The sequence below is a fragment of the Cottoperca gobio genome, chromosome 9 (assembly GCF_900634415.1).
Source record: "Cottoperca gobio chromosome 9, fCotGob3.1, whole genome shotgun sequence".
Taxonomy (NCBI): Eukaryota; Metazoa; Chordata; class Actinopteri; order Perciformes; family Bovichtidae; genus Cottoperca; species Cottoperca gobio.
Genome location: NC_041363.1, coordinates 14120479 through 14135797, shown reverse-complemented (window position 1 = coordinate 14135797; position 15319 = coordinate 14120479). Strand labels below are relative to the sequence as shown.

The 15319-nt window shown below is 40.1% G+C and overlaps 1 protein-coding gene across 1 annotated transcript in view; it reads right to left on the bottom strand.

Annotated features, from left to right (window-relative positions):
• grid2 (glutamate receptor, ionotropic, delta 2) overlaps positions 1 to 15319 on the bottom strand; it is a 432197-nt gene that overhangs the window by 49700 nt on the left and 367178 nt on the right. Inside the window, 2 exon segments of the mRNA XM_029439497.1 lie at positions 4578 to 4773; positions 10825 to 10963. Of these exon segments, the coding sequence (XP_029295357.1) occupies positions 4578 to 4773; positions 10825 to 10963 (335 nt within the window).

Below are 15319 nucleotides of genomic sequence, written 5' to 3'. Positions count from 1 at the left end.
AAGGAGCATCAGGAAAAGGAGAGAGAGCATGACACTGAGGGGAAATATATATCAAGTTCTTAACCTCACAGGAATCACATATAGCAAAGGGACTGGGTTGAAGAAGACAAACACATCCAAATAAATCAAACGGAGACAGAGAACAAAATATGTCTGAGTCTGACTGACTCATGGGGTTTGTTAATCACATCATGGCCTTCCAAATAGCCTACAGCTTGAAGACACTATTCCAGGTACTGTTTACAAGCTTACAAATGCAGGGAGATGCAATGAGAAGAAATCATAACTAAAAATCTCCACTCAAGGATTCATTTTTTTAGATGAACACTTAATGACAAGTGCTTTACAGTCAAGTCAGGATTAGTTTATATATATCGTTTAAGCGCACCTGGAAAAAAAGTTAATTTACTGTAGCCTTTGACACCTTTTTTTCTCTATGTGAGCAGCGCCAAGGTAAAGTTATATCACAGCAATTTACTCTGAAAGGGAGATTATTTTATGCATTAAGTACTAAATGTGGAGGAAGATATAACCGGTATTTGACAAAGTATATTTGAAATTTTGTTTACATTTATAGTACTTTGTTTAGGAATCATTAAATAACACAATTTCTTTAATCATACATGGCAACAACAGTTTCACTGATGGTGCCACTGCAGCAGAAAGAAAACATCAACCTGTGTCAATGCAGCTGAGAGAGGGGGTAGGGCATCAGCTGTTCACCCTGTAGCCTTTATCACAATGTAGATGAATAAGAGACTGACACAGAGACAGAGTTAGGTGCAGAGAGGGAATATATAAAGAGAGGTGGAAAAAGAAAGAGAAACATATAGAGAGGGGGGTAAAGTAGAGAAACAGAGTAGTGTCAGAAGGTAGAAAGACAGTAACGCAGACATTTGCAAGAATTTGGTAATGCAGTGAAAGAGATGCAGGTAGAGGGTAGAGGGTAAAGAAAACATCAAATGAAGAGAGACACAGTCAGAAGGGAAGGTCTGACTCCTTGTTGTGCTCTCTTCATTGCAGCTGTGCAGTGCTTGCTGCCACTGTCATATAGAATGTATCAAGGAAAACCAGATCCTCTCTTCATCCTACTTATGACCCGCCCTGCATCCAAATTTGTCTCCTATCACTCCTGCCTGCCCACACTCTGCTGCTATTGAAAAGCAACTTTTTTATTACATTACTTTCTTATCACAGAGCATTGACTGTCAGTGGCTCCTTAAAGAACCACCCACCCTTAAAGGGACAGTTCTCCATAAAATGAAAAATACACATTTTCCCTCTTACCTGTAGTGATACTGTCATTACAATAACAAGCAAATAGTTGATTATGCAAATTATGTGATGACGTCATTTAGCAACTTCTAGCGACTTTTAGGACAGCCAATAGCTTCTTTCCTTACTGAGGATTTGGCAACACTGTCAGGTGAGCTCAGGAGAGCCTCTCATCCATGAGTAGTTGCACACCTTCTTCTTCGCGGTGATACAGTTGGTAGTTGTATTTTGGTAGAAATAAAATAGTTCCTACATAAAACTGCTCTCAACATGGTCTGTGGATTATCTTTAGTAACCAAGTTAGGATTTTTGGAAAGCCACATGGCGCTTTGAGCACCACAAGCCAAGTACAATCTAGTAATACTATATATCCGAAAGAAAGCAGACATCTCTACTGCCGATATCTCCAACACTCACGACTCACACAAAACAGTCTAGATTGATCAATAGCACTACAGGTAAGAGGAAAAATATGCAACTCTGAGTGACTTTGGGGTGAACTGTCCCTTTAGGCGTAGCTCCTGGAAATGTATATCAGTAGCCACAACACAATAGTGCAGCCATAGGATGAAAATTGTCCTCTGTGACTCTTTTACTATCACTATTGCCATCACTCTTTCTGCTGGCACATCAAAAAATAATGTGTTACACATTACTCATCGCTTTTACTATTGTGCTATGCGTTCTTGTGCGTCTGAATGGTCAGCTCCACATCACACTGGAGGCTCAGCTGAATAGTGCTGTCGTAGTGATACTGCAGTCACATTTTAGCTGCTCTTTGAAAGCTGTGATGTGGCACTGATGTACTCACAGAGTGGAACTGATTATTTCCACTCCCTGTAGCCAATCAGTGGAACAAAACATAGAGTTTGACTTTGATCATGCTGGCCTGGCATACTGTCTCCACATTGGTAGTAGTTATCATAATAAACCACACTGCTATCTCAAATATTGCAGATTGACACATTCACCCGATCCAGCACCGTCAAATCGTGAGGACATTATCCTTCTGTACTATGTTGCTCTATAATTGTGACTTAGCTCCTTGCTCACGCAGCATCTCATAAAAAAAAAAAAAATCCCTTATATTGAGCAATCTTTAAGGAGGAATGTAAAGATTTTAGAACTATTTTAAAAGGAATTCAGAACATTTAAGGGGAACGTTGTCTTTTGTGCCGCTATCATTAACATCAATATACTGTATATACAATATATTATGCCAAGAGGTCATTATGTTGACACGTTTGTACTTTATGTCTCAAAGTGGCAACATTTTAGGATTTTACAGATACTTAACGCAAAGTGATGGATTGAATTGGTTGAAAAATAGCCTATACTTAAAACTATTGGATACTTTTAAATATTTGGTCATCACTCAAACATTTTTGTACAGGACTTAACATTAAAAACAAATTACAATATTATGACTTCTTAATAATTGCATACTAAAACAAAAGCAGACATATACATGCCAATTCAATTATATCATCGTATGTGTGTGCGTGTGTGTGTGTGTGTGTGTGTGTGTGTGTGTGTGTGTGTGTGTGTGTGTGTGTGTGTGTGTGTGTGTGTGCTGTCCAGCTTCTGGTGTCAACTAAGTAATCATGAGGATACATATATATTTTTATTCACACACACACATACTGTAGCTCTGTTCAGTAATAAAAGACCGATTTATGAACAATCCTGGTCGCACTATTAATTAGTTATATGTGCTCAATAAACACATCTGCCACCAAGCAATGTGTGTGAGTGAGTGTTAATAGCTGTGTGCTTATATGCTGTTATGTGCTGCATTTATCTCATCATTTTAAAAACACCACCCGCCACTTTAATCACTCCTCCCAACACTTCATACGCTTCCAATGCTGGCTTCAGTTCAAGTCTAACATATTCTAGAGGGAGGAGGGATAAAGTGAGACCCTCACTGCAGGAGAGAAGGGCGATGCAAACAGAAAGTGGGATGCATGCAAATGAGATGCAGCAGTCAGGTATTTATGATGCTGGGTAATCACTGAGGGAATTAAGTATTTAACCATGCGCGCATTATCTGTGTATCGTTAACATCGTTTAGATAGATTTATTCCCTATCAACACAGACGACCCTATAGCATGAGTTGTATATTAAAATAGGAATGAGGCTGAGCTGTGTACAGTAAGGATATACTGTATACCAGAAGAATATTCAGTTTGATGTATACATTTAATTTAATATGAAATAGAATGTGAAGATTTACAAGCAAATAGAAAATACTTACTGTAGCATCAGAAAAACTGATAATGATTTAAGTGTACCTGATGTAAATACACACATACAAAATACGCATTTTATGTGTAAATATTGTGCGAGTTTTGCAGAAGAAGAAACTCGAGCAGGCAAAGGAGCGTGACAACTTTTGCTGCGATGTTGAAGCCTTCTGTTTAAATATTTTGGAGTTTAACAACGCAGTGAGATAAACAACTCAATGGACTGAGTGCTTCTATTGCAAGAGACATTTTGTCTCTCATCCTTACTGGCATTATTACATCATGTTCACAACCATAATTATCCCTATGTGCAAAGCAATGGGACAATATTTACTAGCTGCCCACATTGTTCAGTGACAACAGCACTTGCACACATTGGTTGCACGCATCGTTTTATGATTGGTTTCAACATTTAGCAAAATGTTGGGCAGCAAAGTGAAATTGCTCCATGAGAGAGCAAGGATGCATGGCAATTATTGCAGTGTGATCAAACTACGAGACTCACCTAGTTTTCAGGGCACATCTCACTATATGTTCATGTCAATTAAACAGTAAATGTTGATATGTAAGAACTAAAAGTTGATCCCCTGACTCCTGCTGTCTTCATTGCAGAAAATAGGTTTAATATGATTTGTTTAACCAAACTACAACCCTATCTGAAAGTAATACTGTAAATATGTGAAGAATGCTTAATACAAGTTTGATTGAAAATTGTAAAAAATCTGTGGTGACTAAAAGTATAACTCATGCAAGTGACAACATAAGAGACTGATGTCATTTTGACCTTCAGGTTGATTTCACAATACAACCAAATTAAATGTGTTTCTGAAAAATGAAAAAAATGTTAGCAAATGATGACTTGAATGTAAATGCTTTGCACCGAGGTATGAATAATTACTTTGACGTTGGTGCCATTCTGCACCTGATCCCCCATATTCAGAGACATCACGGGAGTCATATGACTCCAATGTTTGTTTGACTAACCATAGTGATTTTATATGTGTCAACGGCCCTTTGTTTGGAACTGACATTTAATTAAAAAAGTAAAGACCTACCTTGCGAATGCCTTCTTTTGACTCATCAACGTTATTATATTCTCCTCCGGTGCGGTTAATCATCCGCCACATCTGGGAGTACATGGGATCTCTCTCGAAGGGGTTCATAGACTTGTAGCGCACCTGATCGTATACTGCCGAGTCCAACACTGTACCATAAGGCAACTCCGTCTGCTTGGATAAGTCCTGGAGGGACCTAGAGAGAGAAAAGTGGTGACAAGAGTTGGTATTCACATTGTTATCAGCCATCAATTCACTTTAAGCACCATGCAGACTGCCTGAATGGTCAGCTTCACATCTCACATGGGGCTCAGCTCATCCCCTAGGTGTTACTGTTGTGGTGATACTGTAGTTACCTGTTCGCTGTTCTTTGGTGGCTGCAGTAATGGATATATCGATGCACTGTTTCCAACAGAATTATCTGTGCAAAAAGTACCCGCAAAGCACTACACTGCTATCTCATCTACTGCAGTGATGACACTTTCTAACATGGCTTTGGAGTGAACAGCCTGTCCAACAATGTACAAAAATGAGGAGTTGAGCCTTCTGTCCAAAGTCGGTCCACGGTAATGGAACCAAGATCAATATGACTCCCAGCTCACACACTCCCTCACTTTAATTTTCAATCGGTTAACATAATTATTTTTCACATAGACGCAAATCTAAGATGACTACTTGTGATAGACTATGGCAATTTTGGGGTGATGGAGTAACATTCAGGAAGCTTAGAGTGCATGTGAACTGAAGCTCTGAAGCCGTTCTGTGCTTAAGTACACGACACAGGGGTTTCAGACTTCTACTCACTCACATTATCCTGGAAGCTCTGCTGTATACTTAAGCCTGTGTTTTAAAACTAAACAATCATTTGTAAGCAAACATTTATGGAAATGGAGGATTTCTAATCCGCTTTTTATTGTCACGCATGTACACAGCACACACAGTGAAATTTAGACTCTGCATTTAACCCATCCTAGTATTAGGAGCAGAGGCAAGTTTTACTGTATTTACACAGCGCCCGGAGAGCAGTGTGGGGGTCCGACGCCTTGCTCAAGGGCTAAGGGCCCATTTAGGATGGAATTTGAATAATACAAACCAAAAAACAGTTCGACACAGGGACAGCATTAAAAGCATTGCCACAGCCACTGACCACGATTAAATCCCTAACGTTGGTACTTCTGGCTTGACACTTTTATGTTTGCATGAGGGAACATGGAAAATGATCAAGTCTTTGGTACTGTCTTGGTAAGTCCCAAGTACACAGAGTATTCAGGAAGTGACCAGATACATATGGACCACACATCTGTTCCTCATAAATGAAGGACATGGATCTAAACTCTTCATGGGCCAAAAAGTGGGAGTTGGCAGTGACATGTAATTGACATGGAATAAAAATATAAAAATGAGAATTGGCCTTGACCAACAAATGTGAGAAAAATGGGGGTGGAAAGCAGATTAGACAGCAGCACACACTCAGCCCACAGTGCTGAGCAAGATGCTTGGCTTACTGCACACGTTTATATCTACAACTATATCAAGAAAAAGAGAGACACTAACAAAGAATTAGACATGAAAATAAATACAAGTCAGTCTGTCTTGTATTATTTATTTTCTTCTTTTTCTCTCTCCTTCTTTCTCTCTCGCTCTACCCCTCACCAATGAATTGCCACCTCTGGGGGAATACACAAGCTATTGGTAATTATAATGCAACCGTGCTTGGGTTGCCTCTCAAAGAGTTTGGCCGCTGAGAAATGTAATGCAGAACCATTACAGGAACTAATTACTGTTTGTTTGTTAAATGACTGCTACATACCACCCATGGATTTCGGTGGCACGAATTTATGAAACAAAACATGCGCACAAAAATGCTCAACATGTCCTGCTTAATGAAAAACAAGTGTACAGTATCTTACTTCATTAATTCAGTTGTAAATCACCCACAAAGCAGAGTTAACAATGGGCACAAATCTAAGTAGGTACTGCTCCATTATAACAAGGCTGCACACACAGACACACATACAAAATAACATATTCAGACTTTTTATGGAAGGTCACAGCTCTTGCGGTTTCTCTCTCTATCTGATGCCCTCCTCAACTATCTCTCTGACTTGCTTTAAAAGAAAAAAAAACCCTTTGAAGATTTTAATGAACTTTGCCGTGAACATGAATCTTTTATTGGCGTCAATTAATCTTTGGCCTTAATAATCTCCCCTCCCCACTACTCCCCTGTGAATATGTACGCCTGTCAGCACACTCTTTGACCAGGATCCCCCCTTTGTGAGTTGGTTTTACTGGGTAGTAACTCTGGGCTTGTTATTTAATGGTGTGTTCATGTGGAGGCAGAGAGAGGGAGAAATATGTCATGTCAGAGGAGTTTATATTTTACTGAAAAGATTCCCTATTAAAATGGGATCGTAGGGAGTCAACCTCTGTTAATGCTCCAAATTGGACAAGAAAAACGCAATAAAAAATGAAACAATCCCGTTCCAAAATGCTCAACATAAAATATGTAAAGAGAAAATGAACAAACAGTACCCATGTTGATTTGTTGATATCTAAAAAATACAGAACATCCTGTACAATAGTTATCATTTTGATGATTGAAGACGTGTGTGTGTGTGTGTGTGGGTGTGTGTGTGTGTGTGTGTGGTGTGTGTGTGTGTGTGTGTGTGTGTTTGTGTTTGTTCATGTATGTGCTTGAGTGCGTGCGTGGGTGTTTGTGTTTGCATGCGTAATAGAAAGGCTAGATACAGATTAATTGCACGTTAATCAGTGTATACAGTATGTTTCAGCATATTTGGGCATCTGATCATCTTCGTTGAAAGCTATTTGTAATACAATGCTATAAACTGTGTAGCTATCAAAGGAAACACTGAATACCAACTTCGTTAGAGGTTGTTTTTAGCAATTTTTTATATATTTTATTTTGCTGGAAGGGAGCTATGCCAGCTCATGTTAGCAGACAAATTATTCCACAAGTACTTGCACAGAGTCAAAGGATGGGCTTCCTTTTGTTTATCAGAAGCCAAAAGACGATCTTGGCTCTGGGATTCTGTAGGGAAATTAATTTGGGTAAAGGCAGTAGAGCCTTGATCAGACCATTAACTCTTTAACAAATGGCTGTTGAAGCTCTGCAGACAGCTGTGCAACCTTGAACAACTAGCAATCTGTGCAGACTGAAGCCAAATCAACATGGCCATTAGAGTAAGCTTAGCTTGTTTATATTTGCATTATAAATTGCAAATATTGGAGGAGTTTGAGATCAATATCATATGCATGCTGTGTGTATCATACATGTATCATAATAAAGTATTTAGAGGTCCTTTTATAATTCACTCTGATTTTCTATGTGATATTGTTGGTGACTCAATGTCATTATGTGTTTTCTCTTCAGTACACCGTACCGTAGCTAGCTAAGGCACTACTGTTAAATTGTTAAAGCATTATTCCATTCATTACTGTTGTCATACACTATCAAAGGGACGATACTGTTACAATCTCTTTCTCACTATTAGAGGGCGATAAAGTGACAGTGTGACAGTACATCTTGACTTCATGGCCCTTTAGAAAACATGCAAGACTTATAACCAAATGAGTCGTTAACCAGGGGAGCTGTCTTAGCTGACCACTGGGATATAACAGACATGCATGCATACAGAACAGTCACCAGCCACTATGATGCTGATATAAGCACACTTAATACCTGATTGACTTTATTGGCATCATTAGCAGCCATAACATATGACACCTGCTGAGGGAGATTGAGCCAGATAAGGAAGCTTTTTATCCTCAAACACTCCATCTGTCTTTCAATCCTCCCATCCTGACCAATTCTTCCGCTCCATCGCTTTCCTCTCTCAACAGGTGCCACCTCTTCTCACACTTTTACCCCTCAAAAGTTTATTTCTCATTCTAACTCATCACCACTGCCCAAGCCCTTCCCCTCCGTTTTTTCCAATCTCTTTTCTTCTACACTTTTTTCTCTTCTAAGCTCTATCTCTCTCCTCCCCTTTTCGTCTTAATCCGTCTCATCTCTTCTTCCACCTGCTCCCTCTCTTTATTTCCACTTTATAAAGTTTATACCGTTTTATCACTCTTTGTATGTTGCTCTCTCTCTCTTTGCCACTCCTCACCGCCATCCCTCACCGTTTTCCGAAAGGATTCACACTGAAATTGAAGGAAAACATCCAAGCGTGAAATAGTCCAGAGAGGGTTCTGAATGCTCACTTGTTATTTCATTTCCAGGATGAAACAAGGGCATTAATACTTAAAAACCCTGTCTGTCCTGACAACTCGCTGAGACACTAAGACGAGCGATGCCTCAATCCTTATCCGGTCTTCTCTTCCTTTCCTGTCCATTCATTCACTTGCTTGCTCTTTTCCATATTTAACTAATTCACTCTCTCAATCACTCACTCACAAAAACCATTTGCTCTCGTACCATCTGCGTAATATGTTAATCAAGTATTCATCAGATAAAAGTGCACGCTAATCACAACATTACAATCCTATTTTTTTTCTCGCTCGGTTACTCGCTTCATCTCTGTGTTTAGGTTTCGTTATGCTTTCCGATTACTCTCAGTTTGTTTTGGGTATGTTCCTTCTCACCACTCACCAAACCACCCATCTTTAGAGACCCAAGACCATGCGGGTGCTGCTGTTTAGGTGGTAATTATATCACTAATGACCCCAGACGAGTCAACACATTAAAGATAATGCATTAAAATTTATGGAAATCCCTAATGAGCTCAATGGATGCTAAATGAGGCGGTAAACTGAGAGGCACTCATTAATGACAGCAAATTGAAGCAGGAATAAAAACACGAATAGACAAAAGAAAATAAGGAAAAGTGATTCTTTCTACACACTTTCCAAAGTTCTAGACAGAAGGACTTGGAATAAAGGGGAAACAAATTGAAAGTATGAAGAAGAGAGAGGAGTGGAGACAAAAGTAAAAAAAAAAGGAGGTGGTCTGCCAAAGACAAAAAAGAGATTGAAAAAGAGTCAAAATGACAGAAACAAATTCAGAGACAGATAGTGATGAGATTTAGAGAAATAAATGTTGTTTATTTCAAAGCCAAGCACAATTAACTGTAGCACTGCCGGGCATAGCGGAAGCTTCGGCATGCTGATTAGTCCAATGAGAGATGAGTGTTTCCTTGTGCCACCAGGAGAGAAACAGGCAAACATATTATCACAAGGATAGATAAACAGAGGGCACAGAGCTTAGGGAAATAAAGTGTGTGTGTGTGTGTGTGTGTGTGTGTGTGTGTGTGTGTGTGTGTGTGTGTGTGTCTGGGGGGTGGCTTTGTCAGTTGCCTTGATTCATTTTCTGCCCCAAACCTGAGAAGAACATGCAAAACACCATTTTCTTACTTTCTCCCACACTTAGCCTCATTCTCTCTCTCTGTTCCTCCTTATCTTCCCTATCTTTATCACAGGAATCACACACACACACACACACACACACACACACACACACACACACACACACACACACACACACACACACACACACACACACACACACACGGACGGACACACACACACACACACGGACGGACACACACACACACACACGGACACACACACACACACACACACACGGACACGGACACACACACACACACACACACACACACACACACACACACACACACACACACACATACACACAATGTTAAATCCAAACTTGAGGGAGACAGGAAATTACAATCCTACGATGGTGAGAAGTAGGAGGGGAGAAAGGGTGGAAAGGACAGGGAAGTAATTATGTGTGTGTGTGTGTGTGTGTGTGTGTGTGTGTGTGTGTGTGTGTGTGTGTGTGTGTGTGTGTGTGTGTGTGTGCATGTGTGTGTCTCATGCATTACACTTGTTAGAATGGATTTCCACACTGAGCAACAATCAAGCACACTGGGGTGGACTACAATGTGTCTCTGTGTATTAGAAACTATTTGTCATGCATGCAAAGCTACACACAAACTCTATGATTAATATATTTGAATAAACACAAGTGTGTGTGTGTGTGTGCATAGTTAAATGCATACATATTTTAGTTCCCGTACTTCTGTGTAGGTGTGAGGTGCAGCTTTAAGAAATAACTAAATATTGGTGATGTGTAATCAGTATTTCAGTTTTTGTATGTCAAAGGAAATTAGTTTTTCAGAAGTTAAAGCCAGAGAACCACATTTCGGAGGCAGCATTTTTTACACCACGGACAACAGAGGAAACATATCTGTTGGATACTTACTGTATGGAGTTCTCTATGCGTGAGATGGTGAGGAAGGCTGCTAGGTTGGCCGTATACGAAGAGATGACAATAAGAGCAAATATCCACCAAACGCCCATCATCATCCTTGTCGCTAGAGTAGTGTAGGGCACCTCTCCACCTAATAAAGACAGAGAAGAAAGAAAGACAGTTGAACAAATGCACAATCACAGACAAAAATAAATGCAAGCAATCCTTAGTTGCAGGAGAAAAAGCTGTTAAAAAAACAGCAATGTGCATCCTAAAAGATTATGTTAGATCTGATCTGATGCTTTGGCACAAATCTGATCTGCACATGGCGGCATAACGTGGGAGGCACTGCAGAAAATGTAATATATGCTCTTTTAGAAAGACATCAGAAGAACACATTTTTACTACATCTTTGAGATTTGATAACATTTATATAGTGAGGTAAAGGTGGCCTGTGCAGACTGTGTTGAACTCTATGGAAATGTCTTATTATACAATCACTCTCAAAACGCCAGCAGGCATAACTGTTTAGATAGAAGTTAAACAAATGTAACCTGCTATTGCAATACATTATGTTGAAAAACGACTTGTCTGAACAGAATGTGTAAATGCCTGTCAGGCCTTCCCGTCAGGATTTAATGCTGCCTGGAGCACATTAAAAGTGGCCTGTCCATCTTCACATATAAAACCTGTGTTATAAACATCTTTTGTGGCCTTGTCCTCTGAAATCCTGTTGTGCTACTGCCTTGACTTTCTGTGAGATTTCGAAAAAGCCTGTCACTTCAACCCAAGTCAAAGCGAGATCAATGTGTTAATGTGCATTAACCAGAACAGTAAATAGCACACATGTATTTTTTGATTTTCTATTGTGGTCAGGTAGATTGTGGGCTAGCTTTTCTATTCATGCATGCACATATTTATGCACACTTACTGAGGATCATGCGTATACAGATTTAGGTATGCATACCTGATATACACATACACTTAAACACACAGAGTAATGATTGATTTGCACCCAGCGAGCTCTTACTCACTGCTTCAGCCTGCTTCAGCCTGTTAGAAATGAGCCTCATTCATCCTTGTAGCTGGAGATCACTGTTATGTTGACTCAGACCAACAGACGACGCTCTCCTGTCTTCCACTTCCTCTAGACCAGACTCAATAATATATGTGATACCCATGTAATTCCCTTTATCTCGCGCCACTTCTCTATCTCCATTGTATTTCCTGCTTCTTCCATCTTCTATTTAGACCTTTTTTGCATTGCTTATAGCATTTGATTTCATTCAAAAGTGGTAACTCTCTCTCTGTGGGTTCACTGTATCTTTCTGAGGCAGTATATTTGACGCCAAAAGACAGATTAATGTGTATTACAGCACTATACATTTAGTTCAAATACTCCCTTTGCATGTTTGCCTGTGTCTTATTCTCCTATATACAGTATATCTCAAAAGTGAGTACACCCTTTAGATTTTTGCAAATATTCTGTTATATCCTTTCAGGGGATAACATTATCCTACTGAAACTTTGATATAACTTAAAGTAGTCAGTGTTCTGCTTGAATAACAGTATAGATTTATTGTCCTTTGAAAATTACTCAGTACACAGCTGTTAATGTCTAAACAGCTGGCAACAAAAGTGAGTACACCCCATAGTGAACATGTCCTAATTGTGCCCAATGATGTTGTTTTCCCGCCCTGGTGTCATGTGACTCGTTAGTGTTACAAGGATTCAGGTGTAAATGATAAGCAGGGCTGTTAAATTTGGTGTTTTGGGCACAATTCTCTCTGAATGCTGGACAACATGGCACCTCATGGCAAGGAACTCTCTGAGCGGCTGAAAAAAAGGATTATTGCGCTTCACAAAGATGGCCTTGGCTATAAGAAGATTGCCAACACCATGAAAATGAGTTGCAGCACAGTGGCTAAGATCATACAGCGGTTTTCCAGGACAGGTTCCACTCGGAATAGGCCTCGCCAGGGTCGACCAAAGAAGTTGAGTCCACGTGCTCAGCGTCATATCCAGAGGTTGGTTTCCAAAAATAGACGTGCGAGTGCTTCCAGCATTGCTGCAGAGGTTGCAGAAGTGGGATGTCAGCCTGTCAGTACCCAGACCATACGCCGCACACTGCATCAAATCGGTTTGTATGGCGGTCGCCCCAGACAGAAGCCCCTTCTGAAACCGATGCATAAGAAAGCCCGCAAACAGTTTGCTGAAGACAATGAATCCAAGAACATGAGTTACTGGAACCATGTCCTGTGGTCTGATGAGACCAAAATAAACCTGTTTGGGTCAGATGGTGTCCGGCGTGTGTGGCGGCACCCTGGTGAGAAGTACCAAGACAAATGTGTTTTGCCTACAGTCAAGCATGGTGGTGGCAGCATCATGGTCTGGGGCTGCATGAGTGCTGCCGGCACTGGGGAGCTGCATTTCATTGAGGGACACATGAATTCCAATATATACTGTGACATCCTGCAGCAGAGCATGATCCCCTCTCTTCGGAAACTGGGCCGTAGGGCAGTTTTCCAACATGATAATGACCCTAAACACACCTCCAAGATGACAACGGCCTTGCTGAAGAAGCTGAAGGTTAAGGTGATGGACTGGCCAAGTATGTCTCCAGACCTAAACCCAATTGAGCACATGTGGGGCATCCTCAAGAGGAAGGTGGAGGAGTGCAAGGTGTCCAACATCCGTGCGCTCCGTGATGTCGTCGTGGAGGAGTGGAAGAAGATTCCAGAAGCAACCTGTGCAGCTCTGGTGAATTCCATGCCCAGGAGGGTTAAAGCAGTGCTAGATAACAATGGTGGTCACACAAAATATTGACACTTTGGGCACAATTTAGACATGTTCACTATGGGGTGTACTCACTTTTGTTGCCAGCTGTTTAGACATTAACAGCTGTGTACTGAGTAATTTTCAAAGGACAATAAATCTATACTGTTATTCAAGCAGCACACTGACTACTTTAAGTTATATCAAAGTTTCAGTAGGATAATGTTATCCCCTGAAAGGATATAACAGAATATTTGCAAAAATCTAAAGGGTGTACTCACTTTTGAGATATACTGTATATATAATTTTATGCTGTATACCTTTATGCAGAATCAATTATATATTAAGTTCTGTTTTTTAAACGTGTTGATCTGTTATGTTTCTTTGAGTTTTTCCCTGCAGAGAGTCACATGTACAGCACTGGGGAAATGAAATCCTTCTTTTCATTCCATGTGCCATTTATTTGGTCAGATATCCTGACTGAGATGGACATCTCTTTTTGAAGACGGATCAGAAAATAATAGAGAAACATACAAATATGGATTAAGAAAAAACACAACATATAAATGTACAATGTCTAAATTGTAACCTGTTGGGGAGTGACTTTATGTTTTGAGAGAGCGAGATGAAAAGAGGTAACATCTGTGCAAAATATTATATCAACCTGTGTTTGTGAAGCTCAATAAAAATAACGTGACATTGAGAAGTGAGTTGAAAAGACCCTTGACATGGAGTGCTTGAAGACTGGTCTGGCATTGATTTTGAAGCGTTGATAGTTTCAGTGTCAATGACGACCGTTGGCCTTTTAGGTGACCCGTAGTCAACACCGCAAAGAAACTTGGGAAAGATGATCCAAAGGACTCAATGTGGTGCTATACACAGAAGTGCCATCTTCAGCATTTCTGAATATCTTAAGAATCCGGAATCAAAATTACAAGTGCTATTTTTGCAGCAAAAAATGTTGCAAATCAATGTTAATATTTTTTATGTATTTTTCCTGACTTTTAAGTCGTCATTAGTCTTTAATTGCTTCACTACTATTAGCAGATCCACATTTCTGGCTTACTTCCTGTCTTCCTTTTTTGATTGACTGAGTGACTGGATTGCTCATGTCTACATAACAGATTGGTCCATTAGATATCAGGCTGGCTGCCTGGCAGCCTGGTCCCTTGGCTGTGTGACTGACTGAGTGATTTACTTGCTACACTGATGGCCTCTGAGCTGCCTGAAAGACCTGTTTTCTTATTCTTCTGCCCAGTAGCACTGCACCACTACACAAGCTGCAGCCTCCCACTCTTGGCTGCTAAACAGTTTGACTAGTCATTCCACCTCGTTCTAAAACTCTCTGTTTTTATTAAAACTTTCTCTCAGACATTCTCTCTCTCTCCTCTATTTCTGGTTTAATTATTTCATTTACATTTTCTATTTTCCTGTCTTTTGGCTCACAGATGAGTGTGTCCCTGAGTCCCAAGGAAAAAGGAAATAAGAGTGAGGATAAAAGTTGTAGGAAAGATAATCTGGGATACTTTGAACAGATGACTAATGGATTCTGTTAATGTTGGCATTTATTATTATTTGGTTTAAGCCCTGCAATATTATTTTGAACACTTGGGGGCGGTGATTAAATACACTGGGCTGTCAGTATATAAGGGTGCACAGGTGACAGGAAGGGGGTTGATAGGACACAGGTAGAGAGGGCAAACAGTTCTCACCAGTGAGCGACCCAAACACA